This window comes from Diorhabda carinulata, chromosome 6 (genome assembly GCF_026250575.1).
Source record: "Diorhabda carinulata isolate Delta chromosome 6, icDioCari1.1, whole genome shotgun sequence".
Taxonomy (NCBI): domain Eukaryota; kingdom Metazoa; phylum Arthropoda; class Insecta; order Coleoptera; family Chrysomelidae; genus Diorhabda; species Diorhabda carinulata.
The window spans coordinates 2,140,607-2,162,492 of record NC_079465.1 but is presented as its reverse complement, the minus strand read 5'-3'; the positions used below and the strand labels follow the sequence as shown (position 1 = coordinate 2,162,492).

Sequence of the window (21,886 nt, the reverse complement as noted above, 5' to 3'; positions counted from 1 at the left end):
GTTGGGTTGATAACTTAGGTACCTATAATGCGTTCTTTACATAAAGAAGAAGACGGAGATTCGTAGAGTTAATATAAAAATAGAGAGAGCGAAATATGAGTTGAATTGTACTATTGGAAGAGAGAAAGAGCATTTGTTTACTTGCTCCATCTATGAAAGTAAATACTAATTGCATATCTGTTAAAGAATTGTTTTGATTCTGGGTGATCTGCATGATCCATCTATAAAGTAGATGGTTTGTGGGGTGTTTTCACTCAAAAGGAAAAAATGAAACGAAATAAAATTGAATCCTTTATTCAAAATAATAATAACCATTAAAATAAGTACAACCTAAAATATATAAAATTTTGTGAGCTATTTCTACAATAAATGTAATAAAAATATTTACAATAATCGAATTAAAAAAAACGCAAACGTTGAAATTATGTTTTCCTAAAAATAAATTTTATTTATCCTCCACTACGTCAAGTCCACTTAAAATATACAGCAGTATTAATAAAATATAAAATTCGTAATTTGTAAAATTAAAAAAAAGATATGGGTTGTCTTATAAACAACATTAATTCAATTTCAACTCATTTCTAAGTATTTTTCCACTGAGATTTCTCGGTATTGCATCTATGAATTTTACACCTCCAACTAATTTCTTGTAATTAGTCACTTTTCCATTCACCCATCGTTGTATGTCTTCCTCGTTTACGTTGGCACCAGGCTTACGTACAACGTAAGCTTTAGGTACTTCTCCTGCTAAAGTATCGGGTACCCCCACAACAGCTGCGTCCAAAATTCCTTCAATTTCTAGAATCAGAGATTCTAATTCTGTTGGAGATACCTGTAAAGATTCTTTTACAATAATAGTTACTTACTAGATAGGCAACACTATCTACCATGTTGTATGTTTATATGGCAACAGCGCACAATTAGTATTGATAGTTGAAGTATGACAAGGGACTGTTAGCGCTTTAGTTGCATTATTGTGTTCGTATAAATTGGTTGTTTCTTGTTTGCATCTTTTGTTTTTACTTAATAGGATAAAGCCGAAATAAATATATTCTAGAGAATTTGCAATGGAGAATCCTGAAGAAATTCTTCATAGCCTTGAAGAATTTTCGAAAATGAAACCGAAAGACATTCCACGAGAATTAGAAGAATATCTTTGTTTTGTTGCTAAAACAGGAAATCCAGTTTACCAGTGGCCTGTTATTAAGTCTCTTTTCCGAGAAAAATTGATCAATGTTATAACAGAATTTTATGAAACTTGTCCTTCTATGGATATACCGCCTTGTCCGAATGTAGAAATGTTTAATTATGATATGATGAAAAATTTTATACTAGAGAAGCTCGACACTTTCGCAGCAGCACCATTTACAGTCCAAAGAATATGTGAACTTTTGACTACCCCGAGAAAGGAATACAGTAGAATTGATAAATACATGAGAGCATTGGAAAAGAACATTTTAGTTGTCAGCACAGTAGAACCAGGTAGAAGATCAACAGAAAATGGCGAAGAAGGTATTATGAATGGAATTGAAACTGAACATTTACCAGAAATAAATAATGAAAGAAATGATATTAACATTGAAGATATGGATGAAAGTCCAAATTGGAATATGCCTGTTGAATATAAAGATGGAGAGAAGGAAACTGAGGACCTGTTGAAAACTGAAGTCGAAACTACAACAAAATTTGAAAGTGAAGAAACAAAAAGTGGTAAGTTTTTATTAAATTAATGACTTCTATTTATAACAAATGAGTTGTTGGACGAGTTTTGAAGGTTAATTCAATAATATCATATTTACAATATAAGAAGCAAAATTATATAGGTTTTAATAATGTTGTTTGTAAATACATTGATGGGTTTTTTGACATTTAAAAAAAATTAATACCTTCTTTGCAATTTGGTGCAAATATGCTTATACACTACCTGTCAAAAGTTTTTGCTCATCCTATAGTTATAAGATAGTTTTGATTCATCATTGTAACCCCCTTTTGATTTTATTATTTCAGTGTACAAATTTGGTATTCTCTTTGCCCAACTTCGAGGAATGCTTGGGATTGTTGTTATACTGAAAGATAAATTTTCTGCCAATCAGGGGCTAGCTAGAATGTACAACATTTTCCTTTAATATTTTTAAAGTCTTTTTCTTCTAAATCCCTTCTATTTTGTTCTTCCTTTGACCCGCATACAAATTCTTAGACCTAAAAACTCAAACTTTGACTCATCACTCCATAAAACTCTCTCCCACTCTCCATGTCATCTTAAAAAAGTTTCTTCATTGCCACCCTTGAAAAAAGATCAGCTTATCTTAATTTCCTTTCCACTGTGGAAGAACTCAATGGCAGATTCCTAGATTCATTGATCTGAACTGCTAACTCTGGGCCTGTGAGTGGAAGATTATGTTTAATGATCAATACAATTTGCTTATCTTCAGTAGCTATGGTTTTTCGAGGTTGTCCTGAACATTTTCTATGGCCAAAGCTCCTGGTGGATGCATATTTTTTCATGTTGTACTCAACGTTACATCTGTATGTGCTTTGCCCTATACTATGAAGATTAATGCACAAACTTTATCCAACATTTTGTTGGTTTTGCCCCAATTGCAAGTCTGAATTTGCGAGAACGAAAACAATAACAAATCAGTCGGTACTTGATTATGGGGTAGGCCAAAACTTTTGATCGGTAATGAATATCCATTATTCAACATATTCAATGAATTCAATATATATAATTACGCCCTATTTTATCGAAATTTTCGACTATCGCCACAAAATAAAAGTAGTGATAGTTTCAGAAATTCCTGCAAGCAGTAACACAGAAGAGGCTAAAGTAGAAACACAAGAGACTGTAATAACTTGTACTAGTACAGAAGACCCAATAGAAACATATGTTTCCATAGAACCACAAGAAACATATCAAAGTCTATCAGAAGAAAGCAATAGTAATAGTAGTGACTCGTCTAGTTCAGCCTCTGCAGCAGAAAACAAAGAAACAGTTCCAGAAGATAAAGAAGTAATAGAAGAAATAAAAGAAGACAAAATTAAAGTAAGTTTTCCCATAATATCGAACACCAATAATATTCTATTCACTTTTAGCCTATAGAAGAAGATTCCCAGAAGAATGTAGTTAAAACAGAGGTTGCTAATATTGAACCAGAACTAGAAGTAAGAAAAGAAATTTCAGAAGATACTCAATTCGAACTTATAACTTTACAACCTGAAAAACAACCAGATAACGAAAAAGAAAATGTACAAACAGAAGAAATAAATACAGACACTCCTATTCCAGAAGTTTTAACACCAACAGAAACTGTTTTAGAACCAGAAGAAAAATTAGAGAAAGTAGAGGAACATATAGAAGAGAAAAAACAAGATGTTATCGATCAACCAACAGTTACTGAAATACCATCAAATGAACCTGAAGAATCGGATAAAGTAATAGATAACTTGAAAACAGAAGAAGAAAAATGTGTGGAAACTGTTAGTGAAACAGCCAAAACTAACGATGAAACAGAAGATGTGATAAACGATATTGTAGAAACAAAAGAGCAGTACAAAGAGTCTCCAATGGAAGTTGATAGTGGCCAAGATAAAAAAACAGTGGCAGATGAACCTAGTTCTTCGACACCAGAATCATTAGATGATGATTTGAGATTCGAAAAAAGCATTTTGTAAGTGTATGTATTCCTGTATTTTGTTCACGAGATTTTTATAAGAAAAACATTCGATTTTCACAATTACTGAACAAGCAATACTAACGAGAGAAAATAGGAGTTTGTTAAATTGAGTAAACACATTCTTTTAGTTTTATTTACGTTTCAGTATTTGGGCCTTAAAGCGTTTGAAAATGATTACAATGAGTTATGAGTTTCAAAAGTAGTTTAAAATAAACTTGGAGTGTATAAAAACGATGCTATGAGCTTGAAAAGTAGTTCAAATGTACCATTAATTATAGAAAACATTGTGCTTCAAGCAGAGTATTGAAAGTAGTGCAAATGAAATCTATAACGATGACTACACCATGAATTTGAAAAGTAACTCAAATAAACCAAGAAGTATAGTACTAGGCGCTGAGTTTCGAAAGTAGTTTAATCCAAAGTAAAAGTAACCATGAGGGTAAAAAGTAGTTCAAATGAACCCTTATGTATAAATAAAAATATGTACTCTGTTCTAAGCTTTTAAATTAGTTACAAAGGAACTTGAAGGGTCTAAAAAGATTAAGTACACTCCGATTTTAGAAAATAGTTGACATGAAACTTTAAACGTATTGAAAAGATCTACTAAACACTCAATTTTCAAAGAATGTAATAATTACTGTACCACAGTAATTATTATGACTTAAAAATTAGTTCAAACGAACTATAAAGTATAGAATACATTGTACTTGTCCTTGAGTAGTGACAGTAGTTCAAATTAACCCCGATTTTTAAAAAAAGTGTGCGTCTGGCTGTGAGCTTTGAAATTAATTCAAAAGCTACCTATACCAAGCTTAAAAAGTAGGTCAAATGAATCATATAATAACGAGAGTGAAAAGTAGTTCAAATGAACCCTTAGTTATAAATACAACTGTTTATTTGGCTCTGAGGTTAGCAACTTTAAGTGCATTAAAAAAGTTATTGGAATTGAAGTATGTAATAACGATTACTACAATGTAAGCTTGAAAAGTAGTTCAAATAAACCCTGATGTGTAGAAAAGATTTGTACTTGGCTGTGAGTTTCAAAAATAGTTCAAACGAAACTTAAATTGTATTGAAAATGTCTAGTATCAACTCTTAAGCTTTGGAAGTAGTTCAATTGAGGTCTATAACAGTGATTACTACACCATGAGCTTAAAAAGTAGTTCAAATGAACCCAGATCCGGGGAAAAAATTGTGCTTGGCTCTTAGTTTTGAAAGTCTATTAAAAAGGTTTACAAAACCCTGAATTTGAAATATAGTTCAATTGAACCTTGAAATTTCTACAAACTTAAGTAGTAATACATTGTAATTTGTTTTGAAAGTAGTTTCTTATTAGGTTATTTATTCTGGCGAAGTTAGATTTACACAAAATAGGGAAAAAACGTTAGATTTTATAAATTTATTTAATTTCTAAGTTTGATATGACTAAAATAACGACCTTTTATGATTTACCTTGATGTCAAACAATTTGTTATACAATTTAAATCGTTAATTATTATTAAAAACTAATTAATATTTGAGAGAGTTAGATTATCTTTAATATTTAATATAAAAATTATTTGTTTCCGAGCGTTTTAACCCATTTACCATACTTCGTAACCCATGATTCATGTTTTTTTTAAATTTGTGAAGTTTTGAAAATAATTTTATGTACTCTGACAATATATCAACTGAAGTATGTAAATTATGAAAAAATTTTCACTGCCCAGTGTATTTTTGTCGCATTTTGTATGAAATGGTTGTACAAGAAACTTCTATTTTCTCTTAAATGATAATTTGTATACAGACGCACTTTTTAGATAATAAAGTTCTATTTAATAACGAATATTTTTTTATTTACCATATCCTTATCTATAAATCAAACATTTTCTTATTAATTTAAAAAAATAAGGGTTCAAATTATTTTAAAACCATAAATTTTTAATAAAAATGACTAAAAACAAACGATCTGTAGTATCCTATTGAATAAAAATTTAAATACGTACCTGGTTTCCTTTGACTTTAATAAGTTCCTTGCATCTATCTATAATATAGAAAAACGCGTCTTCATCATAATAAGCTACATCCCCTGTATGTAACCATCCGTCTTCATCCAAAGTCTCAGCCGTAGCCTCGTCGTTATTCAAGTATCCCATCATAACCTAAAATTTTTTTGAACAAAAATTGTAATAATCCAGCAAACCGTTTCGATACTATATCACAATAATGTTAAAAACGTATGATTTTGGTAATTATTTTGAAAACAAAGTACTTTTATTAGGTAGTTTGATGGTAAATTAAGCATTTTCTGAAGTTATTTACGAAAATTATCTTTTGTATAAAATGCCAGATAAACTACACCACAGAAATACGCTTGCGCAAGCTATATTCACATCCTTAGTAAATAGTTGCATTTACACAAAACGCCGTTGCCAAATTATAGTTATCATCATATATACAAAAAGAATCATTCTTATATCCCGAAATACGATCTTCTAAAAACAAACCCATATGATGAGTTTAATTCTAAATATCCTTAAATTATATTGCTAATACTCCTGAATAATATGTTTTTTTCTAATGAAATGTTCTAATATAAAACTATCTTGTACTTTGTACCAGAAAAGTGGCAACACTGCTACGCCATTATCTTGCTTGAAACTAAAAAGGCTTTGTTTATATAGTTTATTTAGTTATTGTGATTATTATTACGTGTTTTTGATTGTTTTTTTGGTGATATTTGTGATAAATTCCATCACTAACGCGCTGTTGTTTAAGTGACTACGAATACGACCACTATATACTGAAATTATGAAGCTCAGGTAAGTTTAATTATTTTTGATCATCTCTAAATCTTGAAATAGCCGGTTTTGCAAATAGTTTTTTGTTTAGCTCGTTATATCATATTTTTAATTCGTAAAAAAGTCATTATTTGAACAATATTATCAACACGTGCTTTTATATATGGGTTTGAATAATTTTAAAGCCTCTAATTATTAACATATCATTAGGGGGTCTTGTACTATAACTTCTTGGGTGTAAATCATTTACTGGATATTTTATTGATGGGCATGCGTAATAGTTAAAAAGTTAACATTTTTGTCTGACACATACATTTCTTGTCTCTGTTTTTCGTAACTATACAACCCGTCTAGGAGTGTTATTTTAGGTTAGTTAAATAAATGTAGCTCATTTTGGCTCTGATACTTGTAAAGTGAATCAAAGATAGACCTACTGTAAACTAGAGGTTGTTTCTTCCTAAATTGCCACAACTTTTAAATTTAAAAATATATGATGGCGCAAGAAAAATTCTTAGGTTATGTTCTTTACTACACTTCAAGTTCTAATTGCTTTGTTTACATTTTGTTTTTAGATAGAAATCTATATAGAGTATAGAAAAAGTTTTTGAATGTTAATTTTTGATAATAAATAACGTTTTTAGACATTACAAATAGTTTTTTTTGTATTTAAATAAAGTATTAGTTAAATCTGAGTGTGTTTGGCTGCTTTTTCTTTTCTTAAACTTCTCTTTTTGAAATTAATCATCATTTTCGAACTTTTATATATAATAAGACAGTACAGGAATCAAATTCTGTACAAGTACAAAAAAAACATAATAAAACTTCAAAAAAACACACCAAATTGAAGAATTCACTGAAAATATGAAGTAAACAAAACAATTAGGGCACTTGACTGAACTTCCCGATTTAATTATATCACAAAGAAATACCTGTGGTCCTTTGATGAGAAGTTCGCCTGGTTCGTTAGTACCTAAAGTTTCTCCAGTTTTGAGGCTGATGATTTTGGCATGGGTTCCTGGATATGGTATACCTATAGTACCTATTTTCGATGGTGGGGTAATCCTAGGCATAATAAACGTCACCGGAGAACTTTCAGTCATTCCGTATCCTGTGAAACGAAATTTTCATTCATTCGCACAGAAATTCAATCGTCACAACTCTCCTCCAAACTCATCTGTCATTTAGTTTGTTTACAGTGCTCCGATTTGTTGTCTTAACTCACATTATATAGTTGACAAGACAATATTATTAATAACATAGATGCTATCTAAGAAAACAGCTGATCTACGTCAAAATGACGGCCGTGGGGTAAACAACATACTAAAATTGCGAGATTTTTTTTGACATAAATTTCCATTGTTGAGTTTTAGTACTTTTCAAAGTAAAGAAGTGATAACCCCCCACGGCGGCCATTTTTAAATGGACATCAGCTGATTTTGACAGCTCAATTGTTTTAGTGATGATGTTATAAACAATGAAATTCCTCACCTTGTCTAATTGATATATCCTGATCGTCCACCTTAGCTCTAAATTTCTGAATTATAGCTTCAGTTAACGGAGCTGCTCCCGATTGGATCCCCTCCACTGATGATAAATGATCTTTCGTAATAGCCGGATGTGACGCTAAAAATTGCAGCAACGATGGAACGACGAAAAGAAAAGTAGGCCGGTAGGTTTCTAACGCTTTGGCATAATCTTCTGGCGTAAACCTTGGGAGCGTTATTAAATGAGCGCCGCCCGAGAGCGCGACGTTAAGAATACCGTTGAAACCGAATATGTGGAAGAAAGGAAGTACAGAAAGTACTTGTTGGCGATCACCAGCTGAAAAATATACAGTTTTGCCACCCATATATCGGACTATATCGAAAAAAGTATAATTTTTGGACGAAAATATTTTGTATTTCCCCTGTATTAATTTTGCGATGAGTAAATTATAGTATTTCTCACTCGAAATAATCGTGGCTTTTGTACCCTAGCCCTTTTTGTGGAAATCATTCGTATTAGCTTTGACAGAATTGCAACTGACTATAATCATTATTTATTTTAATTTCAACTATCGAAAAAATATAAAAAAGTTAAACAACGTCCAATGTCAAATACATCTACAAGGATAGATTGTTGAAAATATTCGCGCCAAAATTTCTGACCAATAGGATCACATATCGGATGCATGTAACACCAGCTTAAAGCTCATATGTGAGTAATATCAACACAGGCTATGTTCAGTTGACATTGACAGTTATGACATTAAGATTTTGGCGGTTAGTGTGTACCATAACTATTCATAGGTTAGTATAGTTAAATGAATCGTTATATATGATGTATAAATATCAAAAAAATAAAACATATTCAAACAGTTATATACATTTTAGTGCTTCCATAATATGATGTAAAATGTGAAATAGTTGCACGGCTAGTTTGTTTACGTAGAAAAAATAATATTGATCATTAAATGTACATTGTTTGTGTAGTGACAAATAATTAAAGAAAACTACATGTTGGAAGTGCGTAAATGTTTTAAACATGAAAAATATATTCGATCCGTGAGTTATATTAATGATCTTTGAATTTATAACAAATACTTACATTTTGTTTTTCTCGGTACAAGATCGTCTCGATCACCTTGGAATAAATTAGAAACTAAATTATAATGTGATAGCATTACTCCTTTAGGTAATCCTGTAGTACCGCTTGAATACGGCAGTAGGGTTAACTCCTTAGGGTTTAATCCTGGTAACTCGCTTTCGTGGCCAGCTAAAATAAAACACGAGTCATTAGAGTAATGTAAATAAGTTAGTTTTACTAAACCTACCTCTTAATAGACTCTCCAATCCATGAATATTTTTAGAAACATCATCTTCTCCCCCAATACAAATCGTTGTTCTATAACCTGGTAATGAAGGGGCTATAGTAGTTGCCACTTCTAACAATAAAGGCACAGTGATTATCATTTTCACCCCTGCGTTTTCAAATTGTCTCTTTAATTCATCTGAAAAATAAAATAGCATTTTTTTTAATTAATAGAAAGTAACAGGTTAAAATTAGACACAGTTTGCTCTATTTGAGCATTTAAATAGGTTACCTGGTGTATACAGGGGATTAACGAAAGTTACTACTAATCCAGCTTCTATGGCACCATGACAAACTATGACAAATTCAGGTATGTTAGGTAATAGTAATCCTACAACTTCTCTAGGTTGCATTCCGCAATGTCCCAAAACAGCCTGGGCAAATCTATTAACTAGGAATCTTAACATTGTGAATGAATAATTTCTACCAGTTGCACCACACGTCTAAAATTTTAGTTTTATCACATTTTCTGGGTAAAATATCAAGTATTTTATGTATGTCGTTGAAAAAGTATAGTGTAAAACACGTGGAAAAATTATTGACAGGTGACATTTGAAATATGTCTCACAATATACTATGTTATGTTTACTTATTTGAGGTTATATTTTCTACTTACTACGGCAGTTTCTTCTGACCACTGATCGGCTTTTTTAAAAACATATTCCACTAAATTTTCGTTGGGTATAGATTCTACTTCGCCTAGAGGAGATTTTACTACCCCACTGCCGAGATTTCTTACAAAATTTCCTAAATTTTCATTATTTCTTAATGGAATTCTCTTTTTTGAACAATTTATTTGCATACTATAACTTCTCTTATTTCCTAAAGCGTTCGGAAGTTGCGACATAATTCCATTTTGGGAAATTTGTACCAAAAAAGTGATTTTATTTCTTGCAATCATGTTTTCTGTGTATCTAAAACAAAATACGAGGTGTAGCTATTATATAACGAAAATGGTGATGTAAAACATTTTATTTTGATATTATGTAACGGCTACACTGGTTTGTCTACAGACAAGGTAGAAATATGCTTCAGACTAAACAGCTGACAGTCATATGTATTTATATAGCAGCGTCTCCTTACTTAATAACCACACCTCGTATATATTGAGCATTTTTAAGTATTTGTGTGAAATGCAAAAAACAAAGTATAAAATTTTTTATTATTTATTGTGCATAAATTGATGCCGATAATATACAGTTACCCCTACAAATGTTCGGTATTAAATAATGTTGCTAGCGCCATCTCTGAACAATAGCCTTATTCTATACAAAACGATTTTTAGGAGGTTATAGAAAACTGTAGACTAAATTCACTGAAGGTAATTAATAAAAGCCAAATGTAAATAGAGTGACATCATGTCGTTGTGTAACTGTTAAAAAACGTTGGAGACATTTTATTGGTATTATAAGTCCAAACCGTGTAAATAGGGTTTATTTATTATATGCGAACATTTTTTATGTTTAAATACTTTTTATGTGAAGTTTGGCAACGCTGTGAAGGTCTGTATCATGACGTGACCTAGTTTTGTTCGAATCTAACTTCACAGAATAAATAAATAATTGTAAATTTCCATCTTATTCCTTTTTACTATCATAAATCACCGTATATTCGATAGTAAACTTACTATTAGGGTGATTGTTTTCTTTACAAATTAATATTTTAATGTCGATCATTATAAATCGGTAGAAATGATGAAACCTGCTTCTACTTATAGTACTCATATTTACATTTAATAGATGGCGCCTGTCTCGAGTTAGTGACTAATATACTTATAACCTAGTTTTTTACTCATAATATTATTGAAAAATGGGAGTCTATTTGTTACTTTTGCATGTATTTAACATAAATATTCAAACAATTTCGAACGATGTGTTATATTTGTTTCTCAATCAACCGGCTTGTAAAGGTCAATAATGATGTACGCATACAAGTTGTTGCTATTGTTTATTCGTAAATAAACTTATTTATCTAATAGATTGTACGTATTGACCGTTGAAGACTAAACCACCTCGTCATAAGCGTTTTAATAAAGCTACGTGTTATAAAAAAAGATATTTAGTCCAATGGAAATAGACGCTTCTTGAGAAACTAGGTTAGGTATCTAAAATTGGATAGCTGATGTTTTCAATAGGTATTTCGATGTTGTTTTTACTTGAGATAATTTTTGATTATAAAATTATTTTGGCTCAATATTTTTATTGTTAATAGTTTATTTATTACGAAAATCCTTTGTATCGTTATCAGCTGTTTGTTATAGTTTTATTCAAATACTTTTATCACAAAACAAGTTGTTAATTTTAATTTATGATAAGAATTACACATTTATATTTACCATGAAAACACGACTCATATTTTTAACCGTAAAACTGAAACAAATCATTCACGAATTGATTAAAATAAATAATTCGTATATACCTAATTATGTTATGTAATTAAAATTTCCAATTGGCAACGCTGTAATTACCTATAATAGAAACGTCAGTTGTAATACAGTGAAATTATACGGAAATAATCAAAAAAATGTGTATGAAACTCTGAAAAAAGTAGAAAAACCCCGAAAAGAAGGTGAAAGAAATTAAAAAGTACCCCTGTAATACGATTTTTAGGTTATATTTTTAAAATGTCACATAAAATTTTCAATAAAAGTTGTAAGACGTGAAATTTTAGGCTTACTTTATACACAACCACTTTTCCCCTATAACGCACCCTTTCACCCCTAGGACGATTTAGAGTAATAAAAAAAGTTTAATATAAATTAAAAACCTAACGCCATTTAATAGAAGGGATGAAAATTTTTTTCCTCACGATTGTTCTTTATAACGTTTATAAGAAAATTAAAAAAATTGAATTGCAATTTGTATTTTTCCTTTAATTTTGTAACACTCTGAACCGTCTAAAGGGTGAAAGGGTGAAATTTAATTCGAAAATCATATTTCGGAATAGTTTTCACGAACTTTGCCATTCTACAGTAATTTTGACTGGACTATTGTTATAGGTTAAATTATTATTAAGACAGTTTACAAATTCGAATGAAAAATATTAGTATTTAATCGAGCTATAGAAGAGATAATACAAGATAATTCACAATAATAATTATTTTAATTAGTTTTTTTTTCAATTCGACAATCAACTATCGAAACGGCTTGCTGTGTTGCCAAGTTTATTTTTACTCCAGAAATAATAGAAAACAAAACTAATGTTTTATCACAAAGAAACACGGACGTACTTATTTTGAGAGGAAATATTATTATATCCGTAATTTTTGTCATAAAAATTGAAATTTTATAAGAAATTTCATAGAAATCGAGTTTTTTTTCGATTTTTTAGAACCCAAAAATCAAGAGGACCACGATAATATTAAACTATGAACTATTAAAAATAATTTTTCATTAAATTTATAATGAATAGTGATATTCTTAATTAGTTTTATATGTCTTCACATGATTTAAATATAATAAACATCAAAGTTTTTATCAACTTTACATGCAAATAGGCAACTATGTATCTGTATACGATAAAACTTTCTTCTTCTCCTCGATCCACGCCCCTGAGATCTTTAAAACCAGCCGAAACTGAATTATTAGTTACCTAAATCGTTTTAGTGGCATTATAAAACGTTAAAATCTGATTAACCTCAAAATTATTAAATATTTTCATCTTTTATAACTTTAGAATTGATATACCATTAATACCTTGACTACTTCTCGTACAAATTTTATAATTTCTTAAAATAACAAATGTAATTTTTGATCTACTCTGTATATTCCTAAATCCTACTTAAAAAAGCACAATTTCTACTTTCTCCAATATCTAAAATCATCATAGCTGATTATTATTTGAAAAAACCGCGCCATCTACTAACAAAAGTAAAAAATTCCTAATAGAGGTTAACAGAAAACTCACCCTCTCGAAACAGCTGATATTTCCACTAAACACAACCAACTTAGAAAACAACACAAATAGAAAAGCGAATTAACGCGTTTTACCCGCTATCAACTTGTTCCCACTAATTCAAAATTATTTATAATACTAAATCTGTATTAAAACATATAGCGTGGACTTCAACTTTTAACCATAGTCCAAAGTACAAATTGCTCAAGCAGCAATTTCTGTAACGAATACGCGGTTGACAGAAACGTTGCTCATTCGTTTCGATCTTATTGTCATTGGACGTAAAGGTGTTAGAACCCAGTTGTTCAATAACCGTAATCTGTGGATTTAAAAATATAAATAGATGGTTGAGAATTACGTTACGTAGATAACACACCTCCGTGTAAAAACGGGCTTTCACAACTGCTTTCTCTCTCACGTATTTACGGATAGGAATTAATAGATCTACGGGGTTCATTCGATACGTAAGGAATTTTATTACGCCCGTTTCGTTGGATATAATTATGAACAATTAAATTTCAGATAATTAATCAGCGAAATCGTGCACAGATTTTCGATAATAAAATACGAATTCAAGTTCCAGTGGCGGAGAATGTTATTTATTTATAATGTAATATAAATTAAAATTAATTCTTTTTAATATCATAATTACTATTATGATTATTAATGGTAGCCATTTATTTATTGACGTAAGTGACATCTAGTAAAATTTCTAACTGCTAAAAATGTGCATTTGAATAACTGCCATATTGGAAAGTTTACCATAAACATAGAACGAGAGATATGGTGAATCTATGGTTATGTTTTCTATGCTCAGTTGTTCATATCAAATATTTAAATAATACAGTACGGTTTTCAACTAAAGATTTAGGGACAAGTATTTTCGAGAGTTGGTATCAGTGCTATTTCAATAATATACTCACTTTTGACACTTGGTATGACGTACTTAAACCACAGATTTGGTATTTACTGCTTTTGTTTTAATTTCATTTTATTGATCTTTATGAATGATAAAAAAAATTTTGATTGTAACGGATTAGTGTGGGAATCGAACTCGGAACTTTTGAACATTGTATTGAATAATATAACTTAATTAACTCACCCTCGTATAAATAGTCTCTGCTCGTTTTAATATTAGCTTATTGTACTAATTTATAATGAAAATAGATTAATCTCCCTTTTCCATTACTTAACTAGCGTGTAATTATTTTTTTAATCGAAATCTTATCAATGTCCCCCCGTAAAACTTGTTTACATTCTCGTTTTCCTTATTATTCCCTATGATGCTTGAAACGCATGATCGCTCGGTTACAATGAATTCGAGTCATCTGTTATCGTTATTATTATTGTGTTGTATTATACGCGATACAATTTAATAAGTAAACAACACATTTAATCGCTTCGTCGGTGTTGATTTGGTAGATAAATTTATTTATATTGAAAATATATTAATAAAGAATTAGTTTATATTAGAAGAAAGAGTTGTTTTTGAAATATGATACTTATTTCGGTGATAAATATTTTCTTGTTGCTTGTTTACAATCTTTTTAGAAGTCTTTCGGAAACTATCGGCTTACCTCGACGATGATCGGAAAGTAATAAGTTCACTGAAAACTGGGCGAATTGGACCAGTGTCAGTGTTGCCAGATTACACATAAATCATCATATTTTAACACAATTTTTATCGTTTTTGATAAACATTTACATAATTTGATAATATTTATGTAATTTTTTTGTGTTTCGCGCTAGTATTGTTATAACAATAATTGGTATTTATCGTTTTCTGTCGATTTAATATATTTTTAAAATATTATAGATTCCTATAGAAAAGTATTTTAAATATCTACTCACTTGATATCTTTATACTAATTTTTGAGTATGTTTTTTTCTTCTTTTTTAAAGACAATGATTTTAATAACATTGGTGAATAAAAACATACTTTTTCTCGAAAGAACTAAAATATATAATTTTAAGTACATCTTATAAATTTGGCATCACTGCGCCTTATTAGTGAATAAATACGATCGGCTGTTTAATTTATTTTTGTTGTTTTCAACTATTGTTACTCTTGAATCAACAATTAATTCTTGTGAGCTAAGTAATTGTTGGGTTACTTTGATATAAAAATAACTATCTGTAAACATAGAACTATAAAATTATTAATTACATTACAAGAAACGTGAAGTAATAACAATAGGATAGAACGTTCAGAAACTGATCAGCTGATACGTCATGGTTTCCGAAAAGTACTCAAATAGATACAATAAAATAATAACGAATAAGTTTATATTTTTACTAATCAGTACACAATATAGTTAATCAATCCAGTAACAATTAAATCAAATGTCATACATGTCAACTGTCACTTTTAACACTAAAATTACATGTTTTGTAAGAATGTTTCCTGTATTTAACCAAATTTATTAAATGAAAAAAGAAGAAAAAAAATTGATGTTATTTTATTTTATTTCTGATATTAATTTATTGACACAAATTTAGTTCTAATTGAAAATTCGACGTTTATTACAATTTCACGTGATCGTGTTCCTCCATCTTGTATAGCCAATTCCATTGAATAATTTCTAACACACAACTACTCAAGGTTACTGTATACTTACATGGATAGATGACAAGTTATAGAAAAAAGAAGAACTAATAGTTTGGGGAGGTGCAAATGAAACAAAGTATATCGTATCGAATGTTTTAAAAAATATCGATGCATATAGAGAAGTTTATCGATATTTTTTAACACAATGGATTCTCTAGCAGGTGAAGTTCAAATTGTATTTGTTTATAGTAAATTTCAATACTTATACAAGAATTTGAGATAATTTTAATTTATTAGCAGCATCAGAATTAAGGAATCGAGATATCGATTATTAATTTATTTGAAAATAATCGGAAATTAATTTTTTTATCATGAATTAGAATCGATTTAAAAAAATTGTTCAACGAAAGCGGATAAAAAATTTCCATAAGTATATCAGAATCTTGATGACGGGTTCTCTCAGGGCGGGAATACGTATTTTGATTAAAAACATCATAAAAACAATATTTATTATGAAATTTTATTTACAATATAAAATAAATGAAAATTTAATTATTTAAACTTTGACATATCTCCAACCCAGTATTAATTTTTTCCTCAAATCACTAGTAATATTTCTTAGTCCGGCTCTGTCTACCAAATTTATATTTTCGTCTGTATCTATCACGTGATTATACAATTCTCTCCCGTATACGACATTCCAGTTCGGTTTAAAAGTTTCCGTGGAAAATTCAACCCATTCTGTGTATCTGAAAATTTCGTTTCTAAGAGAATACCCCATGATTTTGATTTCGTTTAGTTTGGGTTCGTCGCTGTTGGGGTGTATTGACGGAAAAACGCCTGATCTCGGATACTGAGTAAATGCAGTAAGATGAGAAATTTCCTAAAATTCGTTTCATACATATTTATAAATACGGAATATTTCGATATTCAACATTTCACGAAAATTACACTTTAGATACTTCAGTCAATGGCGTGTTTTAAGATCTTTGACACCACCCCTATCAATTACCACGTTGATATCATTTTTTACATATTTGAAAAGGTTTCTAAATGTTGAGAGTTTATACTTACACTATTAAATAACTTAAATCAAAATTAAAATGTGCGAATAATGAATACAAACATGTGTATTTATTCAACTCTGCTTCTTTTTTTTTACATCTTGCCGGCCTAGCGACCAGCTCGCAACCAGGCGACGTTGCCGCCTTTACAAGTAAATATAAATTCTTAACGTAATAAATAAAAATGTATTAAGCACAAACACTAAAGCATACGTCCTGTATATAAAAAGCAATAAAACGTGTTTTAATTATATTTACCTTTCCTTTAATTTTTGATACCATGTGAGGTATCAAACTTTTGCCTTCTGTACAAGTAATGTCCACTTTTTTTAAGGGGCATGTTTTTAAAGGACTTGAAATTTGTGTTAGGTCTACTAACGTTGGGAATACATCAACTAATTCAACTGGTTGTTGAAAAATTACTTCACGTTCTGATAATCCTGGAACTCGAATTAATAAAGGAACTTTTGTCGCAACATCGTAGTTATTATATTTCGAGAATTCTCCGTGTTCCCCTATAGACCATCCTTAAAATATTTTTGTTGAAAGTTTGAATCAAAATATAATATAAAATGTGAAAGTCTACTATCTAACTTAATTTGTCTGTGGCATAATTCACAACTATTAGTTTTTATTAAAAAGTGAAGTAACTGGCAACAAGGTAAGTGGTGATATAGAAGCTATCTACAACTGACAGATAAATTAGATGATAGACCGAACACACCACAGAACACATATTCGAAGACTGACTTTTGAATCTGAAAGTTACGTTCTGTGAATTATATTCGAATCAGCGTTGCCAGATTACACATAATTGTCAGATTTTAACATAATTTGATAATGTGTGTCATATAGAACTTTAATTAAGTTGGTAGATTTAAATTAGTGATTCATGTGAAAAAAATCATATAAGGCATTTTATATTTGCATGGACAAGTTTATTCAATGGAATTTGTCTGTGGCTTAATTCACAACTATCAGTTTTTATTAAAAAGTGGACTAACTGGCAACAAGGTAAGTTATCTAGAAACACTGATTTCTAATTTTAATCCTTATGTTAGTATAATAGGTAATTTTTAATACACCTAACAATAGGAGGTGATTAAATTGAAGGTCTAATTTCAAGTAACTTCTTTTTTTACTTTAACGTGTTAGAATTTCCGTGTAATTACCATATATTTGAACTAAGTAGCTTTTTATGAAACATGAATAAACTAAATATTGGTGATATGATTGTAAGAAACAATCCAAGGTCATTCAATTTAATTTAAATTCCTAATTAATAGAGAATTATCGAATTTAAACATAGATTTACCTTTTTTATAAAGTGGTGATAGTTAATTTTTATTTTTTTCGCTCGGTATATAAAGGTGACATTAAAAACATTAAATCTTGAGATATACTCGTATAATAAATCAATTACCCTATACCTTATACCTATTTTACAAATTCAAATAAAACTACATCCAAATAGACAGCCGGAACGTGACGTCACGTCCGTGATATTCTAGACAAAGTTTGTGAGGTAGTGTTTGTGTTTTGTTATTTAAACAGTAATTAGTTTATTATTGTATGAGATGGTAATGTATTTTGTACATTTTGCAAAATTTATCGAAAAAAAAAGTACGAAAAAATCACAAATCAATAAGCATATATAACGCAATTAAAACTTTGTTTGGTAAGTGATCCGTGACCTGTTCTAACAATGGCGGTGTTTGACGTTAACACTCTTGTAGTCTATTGTATAAGGTTATTAGGCACGATTTTTTTTGAAAACACAATGTTGTCTTTATAACGAAAACTTGATTATGTATTAAAACCGATATTTTTCTTTATTTGTGAAAATAAATGAGTCGTATAGGCAACTAGCCACAGATTAAAAAAGAAGAACCATAGAGTTAATGTCGTATGTTATTAAACGACAGCGCCTGTCACATATGTCACAAATAAAATCGATTTATTAAAATTACCATTCGGATAATTCCCTAATATATAATATTTACACTTTAATCATAAATTTTTAGAGAAAATTTGACTTAATTATGTGATAGGTAATCAATAAGAATACATAGTGGTAATATTGCTACTTTAAACGATGTTTTATATCAACAAATATTAATCTTTTGTTCCGAATTCATATACGAGGGTGATTCAAATATAAATCGAATTATTGATGTAGAAAATTGGATATGATATAATAAGAAATAACTTTATAAGGGAAAATTGGGGGCAAAAGTGCAACTGAGATGGTTATTATGGAAGGTATATGAAGTATTAATTAACAAAAACAAATAAAGAAAACCTGGATAGAAAAAATAAACGTGGCAGGAAAATAACGAGGAATAAAATGGCAGGAAATAAAACAAAAGACACATAATAAAAAATAATGGAAATTGTGGAAGAAGCTCTATAAACCATGAAAACAGCTGAAAATTTAGAAAGGGCTTGGGATTAACAGAAGTGAAGTAGACTTCACCTCGCCTTTTCACTTGTAGTTTCAGTAGACACTTAACGTGATAGATGATGATATTATGAATGAATTTAGAAAAAAAAACATTGTTAGTCGAGTTCGTAACCTCAAAAAATTATATATAATTACCATGATCTGAGGTGAACACAATTATGGTGTTTCTTTTGACAAATTTCATCAATTTCCCCACCAAATCATCAATGTAAGTCACAGATGAATAATACGCCTGTTTTATTTTTTTTATCGTCTCATCAGGCATCGGACCGAAAGGAAACGAAACGTTTAATTGCTTAATATCCTCTCTCCATCTTATATCTATCCAAGAACTCCATGTGACTGTAGGGAGAGTGGGTGAACGTCTCCTGTTAACTGGGAGAGTTATATTTTCAATTGGATGAAATTCTAAAATATGGAATATTTCTAATAATCACCAATTTACCTTTAGCATATTGTCAAAAGTTTTTGCCTATCCTATATGTCACACTACGTTACACTGTTTCTGTCAAGCTGATGATAATTATCATCAAAGGTGCCAGGGGACAAGAATAACTTAATTGCCAACATAGTCTCTTAATTTTTTGGAAAATCTTTGACCACATAGCTATTTTTTCAAGTCTTTGAACAGAAAATAAGGGTTGAAGAATAAGAAACCGATTAAATATAATGAATGAATGGATTAGGGAGCGGGCAAAAACTTTTGACCGGCAATGTACACTTGTTATTTTCTGTAAATTAAATAAACAGACAAGGGAGTCAAAGGAGAAGCTTTTGTTTAATCTTCCGCTTCAAAAAAGAAATTCTAAGATCAATATTCCCATCAAAGTATAAGTACATTGTTTATAATAATTATTCCTCTACTTTTTCAACTTTACATTCTTATTTATCATTTATATATATACAAATTGTTATTGTGGACTAAATAAACAGTACTAATAGATAAAAACTTATATAATTTTCAATATTTACAAACTATTTTGGTATAACAAAGTTTCTATACTTATCACCACTTTCGTTAAATACTTTTTCTAAAAATTCACAAGTCAACTTGAATTTTGCATTTTTGTTTGACAAGTATTCAAATATTTTCTGAAATAAAAATATATATACAACATGATAATACTAAACAGCATATCGTTATAAATTAATAAATTATAAATTATTATATGAAGAGCTATTTAAGTTTTTGTTTACTTACATTAGCAAATAACGTTCCAAGTCCATAACCTTGATACTGTTCAGGTATATTCGTATGTATTAAATCATACGTATTATCACCTATTTTTTCATATTGTAATGTAGCATAATCACCGTTTAAAGAAATTTTCAAAACTTTTTCAACACGTACATCTTCAATACTATTAGATATCAGTTTAGATTTAATAGCAGACAAATTTCGAATACCTTTCATAACAAAACTTCTTAATAATACGAAATAAAAAAATGTTATATACGTATAAATATCAATTTTGAAAATACCGTGTAAAAATTATAACATAACCTTAAATCGATATTTTGACGTTTCGTATTGCTGCTTAATCCATAGGCGTACATAAATTTTTTATTTTATAATTTCTCCTTTGACTCGAATTTATTATAAATGACTACTTACTGAGAAATTCTAGTGGAAATTTAAAAGGAATGTGTGGTTTATGGAACCCAACAGCAAGAAAATACGGTTTAGATTGCGTTATTTCATCTTTATATTTTAAAAATCGAATCGCTTCGTTCAGAGATTCCAAGTCTGGTAATGTTCCGTACGGCTGAAATTCAGTAGCAACGGGACAAATTAAATTTTTATGCAGTTTTCCGTCTTTTCCAATACAAACTTTGGCGTTAATAAAAGTATCAGTTTTTGGATGAAATGATTTAGTACTCCAACTATATGGAGAATCGTCCGTAAAATTCGATGTACTACCTGGATGAAATACTTTTCCTATAGAGTAAGTATAGTAACCATTTTCTTTGAAATATTGAGGGATTGTTGTAAAATTTCCAACAGTATCTCTCCAATAATTGTGAAAGTCGTATAAATGAAGAGAATCGGGACGTCTACTCGTTAATAAAGAGTTTCTACTAGGAGCGCAAAGAGCTTGCTGTAAATAACACATTACTCGACTAAAGCCTATGAATTTGTCAAAATAAAATAATTTATATAAAGAATTAACCCTCTTGGGAAAATTACCTCTCCGCGCATGTTCAAATCAGCTGATTAGATTTACGTAGGTAAACAAATTGATTTTTTTAATATGTAAATTTCAAGATATTTAATTAAAAAATAAAAGCTTGTGATAAATACTGAAAATTAACAATTGAAATATAATTGATATACTTACTTGTGCAAATGCGTTTTTAAACACAAAACTTTTAGACGCCAATTTATTTATATTTGGTGTAACAGCTTCTTTATCTCCGTAACATTCTAAACTTGGTCTTAAATCATCAACGATTATAAACAGAACATTGGGACGTTTGCAACTTGTTGAGCCAATTAAAAATGCAACAATTAATATTAATCTCAACATACTTTTACTTTTCTTATCCCAAATAACTCTTGCTATAGTGATGGGAAGATAATAAGATAGGCAAATTCAAGACTAAATGTAATA

At 29.6% G+C, this 21,886-nt stretch overlaps 3 protein-coding genes across 8 annotated transcripts; 1 reads left to right on the top strand and 2 right to left on the bottom strand.

The window, feature by feature from the left end:
- Positions 1-278: 278 nt before the first annotated feature.
- On the bottom strand, positions 279-21,840 carry LOC130895211 (plipastatin synthase subunit A). Its single transcript, XM_057802401.1, has 14 exons — positions 21,614-21,840; positions 20,890-21,373; positions 19,410-19,682; positions 17,069-17,337; positions 16,309-16,629; positions 13,294-13,313; positions 9,921-10,218; positions 9,537-9,747; positions 9,267-9,443; positions 9,041-9,208; positions 7,943-8,275; positions 7,384-7,562; positions 5,660-5,815; positions 279-832 (listed from the first exon to the last, which is right to left on the bottom strand). The coding sequence occupies exons 1-14, from the start codon at positions 21,800-21,802 to the stop codon at positions 560-562; spliced, it is 3,351 nt and encodes a 1,116-aa protein (XP_057658384.1). The 5' UTR covers positions 21,803-21,840; the 3' UTR covers positions 279-559.
- LOC130895751 (serine/threonine-protein phosphatase 4 regulatory subunit 2) lies at positions 831-5,499 on the top strand. Of its 6 annotated transcripts, none has more exons than XR_009059493.1 (4): positions 894-1,710; positions 2,793-3,043; positions 3,094-4,113; positions 4,185-5,499. XR_009059493.1 is itself a non-coding variant. In XM_057803292.1 (3 exons), the coding sequence occupies exons 1-3, from the start codon at positions 1,068-1,070 to the stop codon at positions 3,670-3,672; spliced, it is 1,485 nt and encodes a 494-aa protein (XP_057659275.1). In that variant the 5' UTR covers positions 831-1,067; the 3' UTR covers positions 3,673-5,499. The 6 variants fall into 6 exon arrangements, 3 of the variants coding, with proteins under 3 accessions (XP_057659275.1, XP_057659277.1, XP_057659276.1); XR_009059491.1 differs by having other exon boundaries at positions 2,781-3,043; XR_009059492.1 differs by having other exon boundaries at positions 902-1,710; positions 2,787-3,043.
- LOC130895755 (uncharacterized) lies at positions 20,214-20,789 on the bottom strand. The gene is made up of 2 exons (XM_057803298.1): positions 20,476-20,789; positions 20,214-20,366 (listed from the first exon to the last, which is right to left on the bottom strand). Exons 1-2 carry the CDS (start codon positions 20,686-20,688, stop codon positions 20,250-20,252), a joined length of 330 nt encoding a protein of 109 aa, XP_057659281.1. The 5' UTR covers positions 20,689-20,789; the 3' UTR covers positions 20,214-20,249.
- Positions 21,841-21,886: the final 46 nt, after the last annotated feature.

Bases quoted from the DNA above. Each gene is read 5' to 3' on its own strand.
- LOC130895755 (XM_057803298.1), bottom strand. From the start codon at position 20,688: ATGAAAGGTATTCGAAATTTGTCTGCTATTAAATCTAAACTGATATCT. The intron at 20,367-20,475 runs GTAAGTAAACAA...TTTTTATTTCAG, and splicing joins TTGGAACGTTATTTGCTAAT to AAAATATTTGAATACTTGTC.
- LOC130895211 (XM_057802401.1), bottom strand. From the start codon at position 21,802: ATGTTGAGATTAATATTAATTGTTGCATTTTTAATTGGCTCAACAAGT. The intron at 13,314-16,308 runs GTTTAAATAATT...ATTTTGAATTAG, and splicing joins TGGGTTGGAGATATGTCAAA to TGGGAACAAGTTGATAGCGG. The intron at 9,209-9,266 runs GTAGGTTTAGTA...GTTTTATTTTAG, and splicing joins ATTGGAGAGTCTATTAAGAG to CTGGCCACGAAAGCGAGTTA.
- LOC130895751 (XM_057803292.1), top strand. From the start codon at position 1,068: ATGGAGAATCCTGAAGAAATTCTTCATAGCCTTGAAGAATTTTCGAAA. The intron at 1,711-2,780 runs GTAAGTTTTTAT...AAATAAAAGTAG, and splicing joins AAGTGAAGAAACAAAAAGTG to TGATAGTTTCAGAAATTCCT. The intron at 3,044-3,093 runs GTAAGTTTTCCC...ATTCACTTTTAG, and splicing joins TAAAAGAAGACAAAATTAAA to CCTATAGAAGAAGATTCCCA.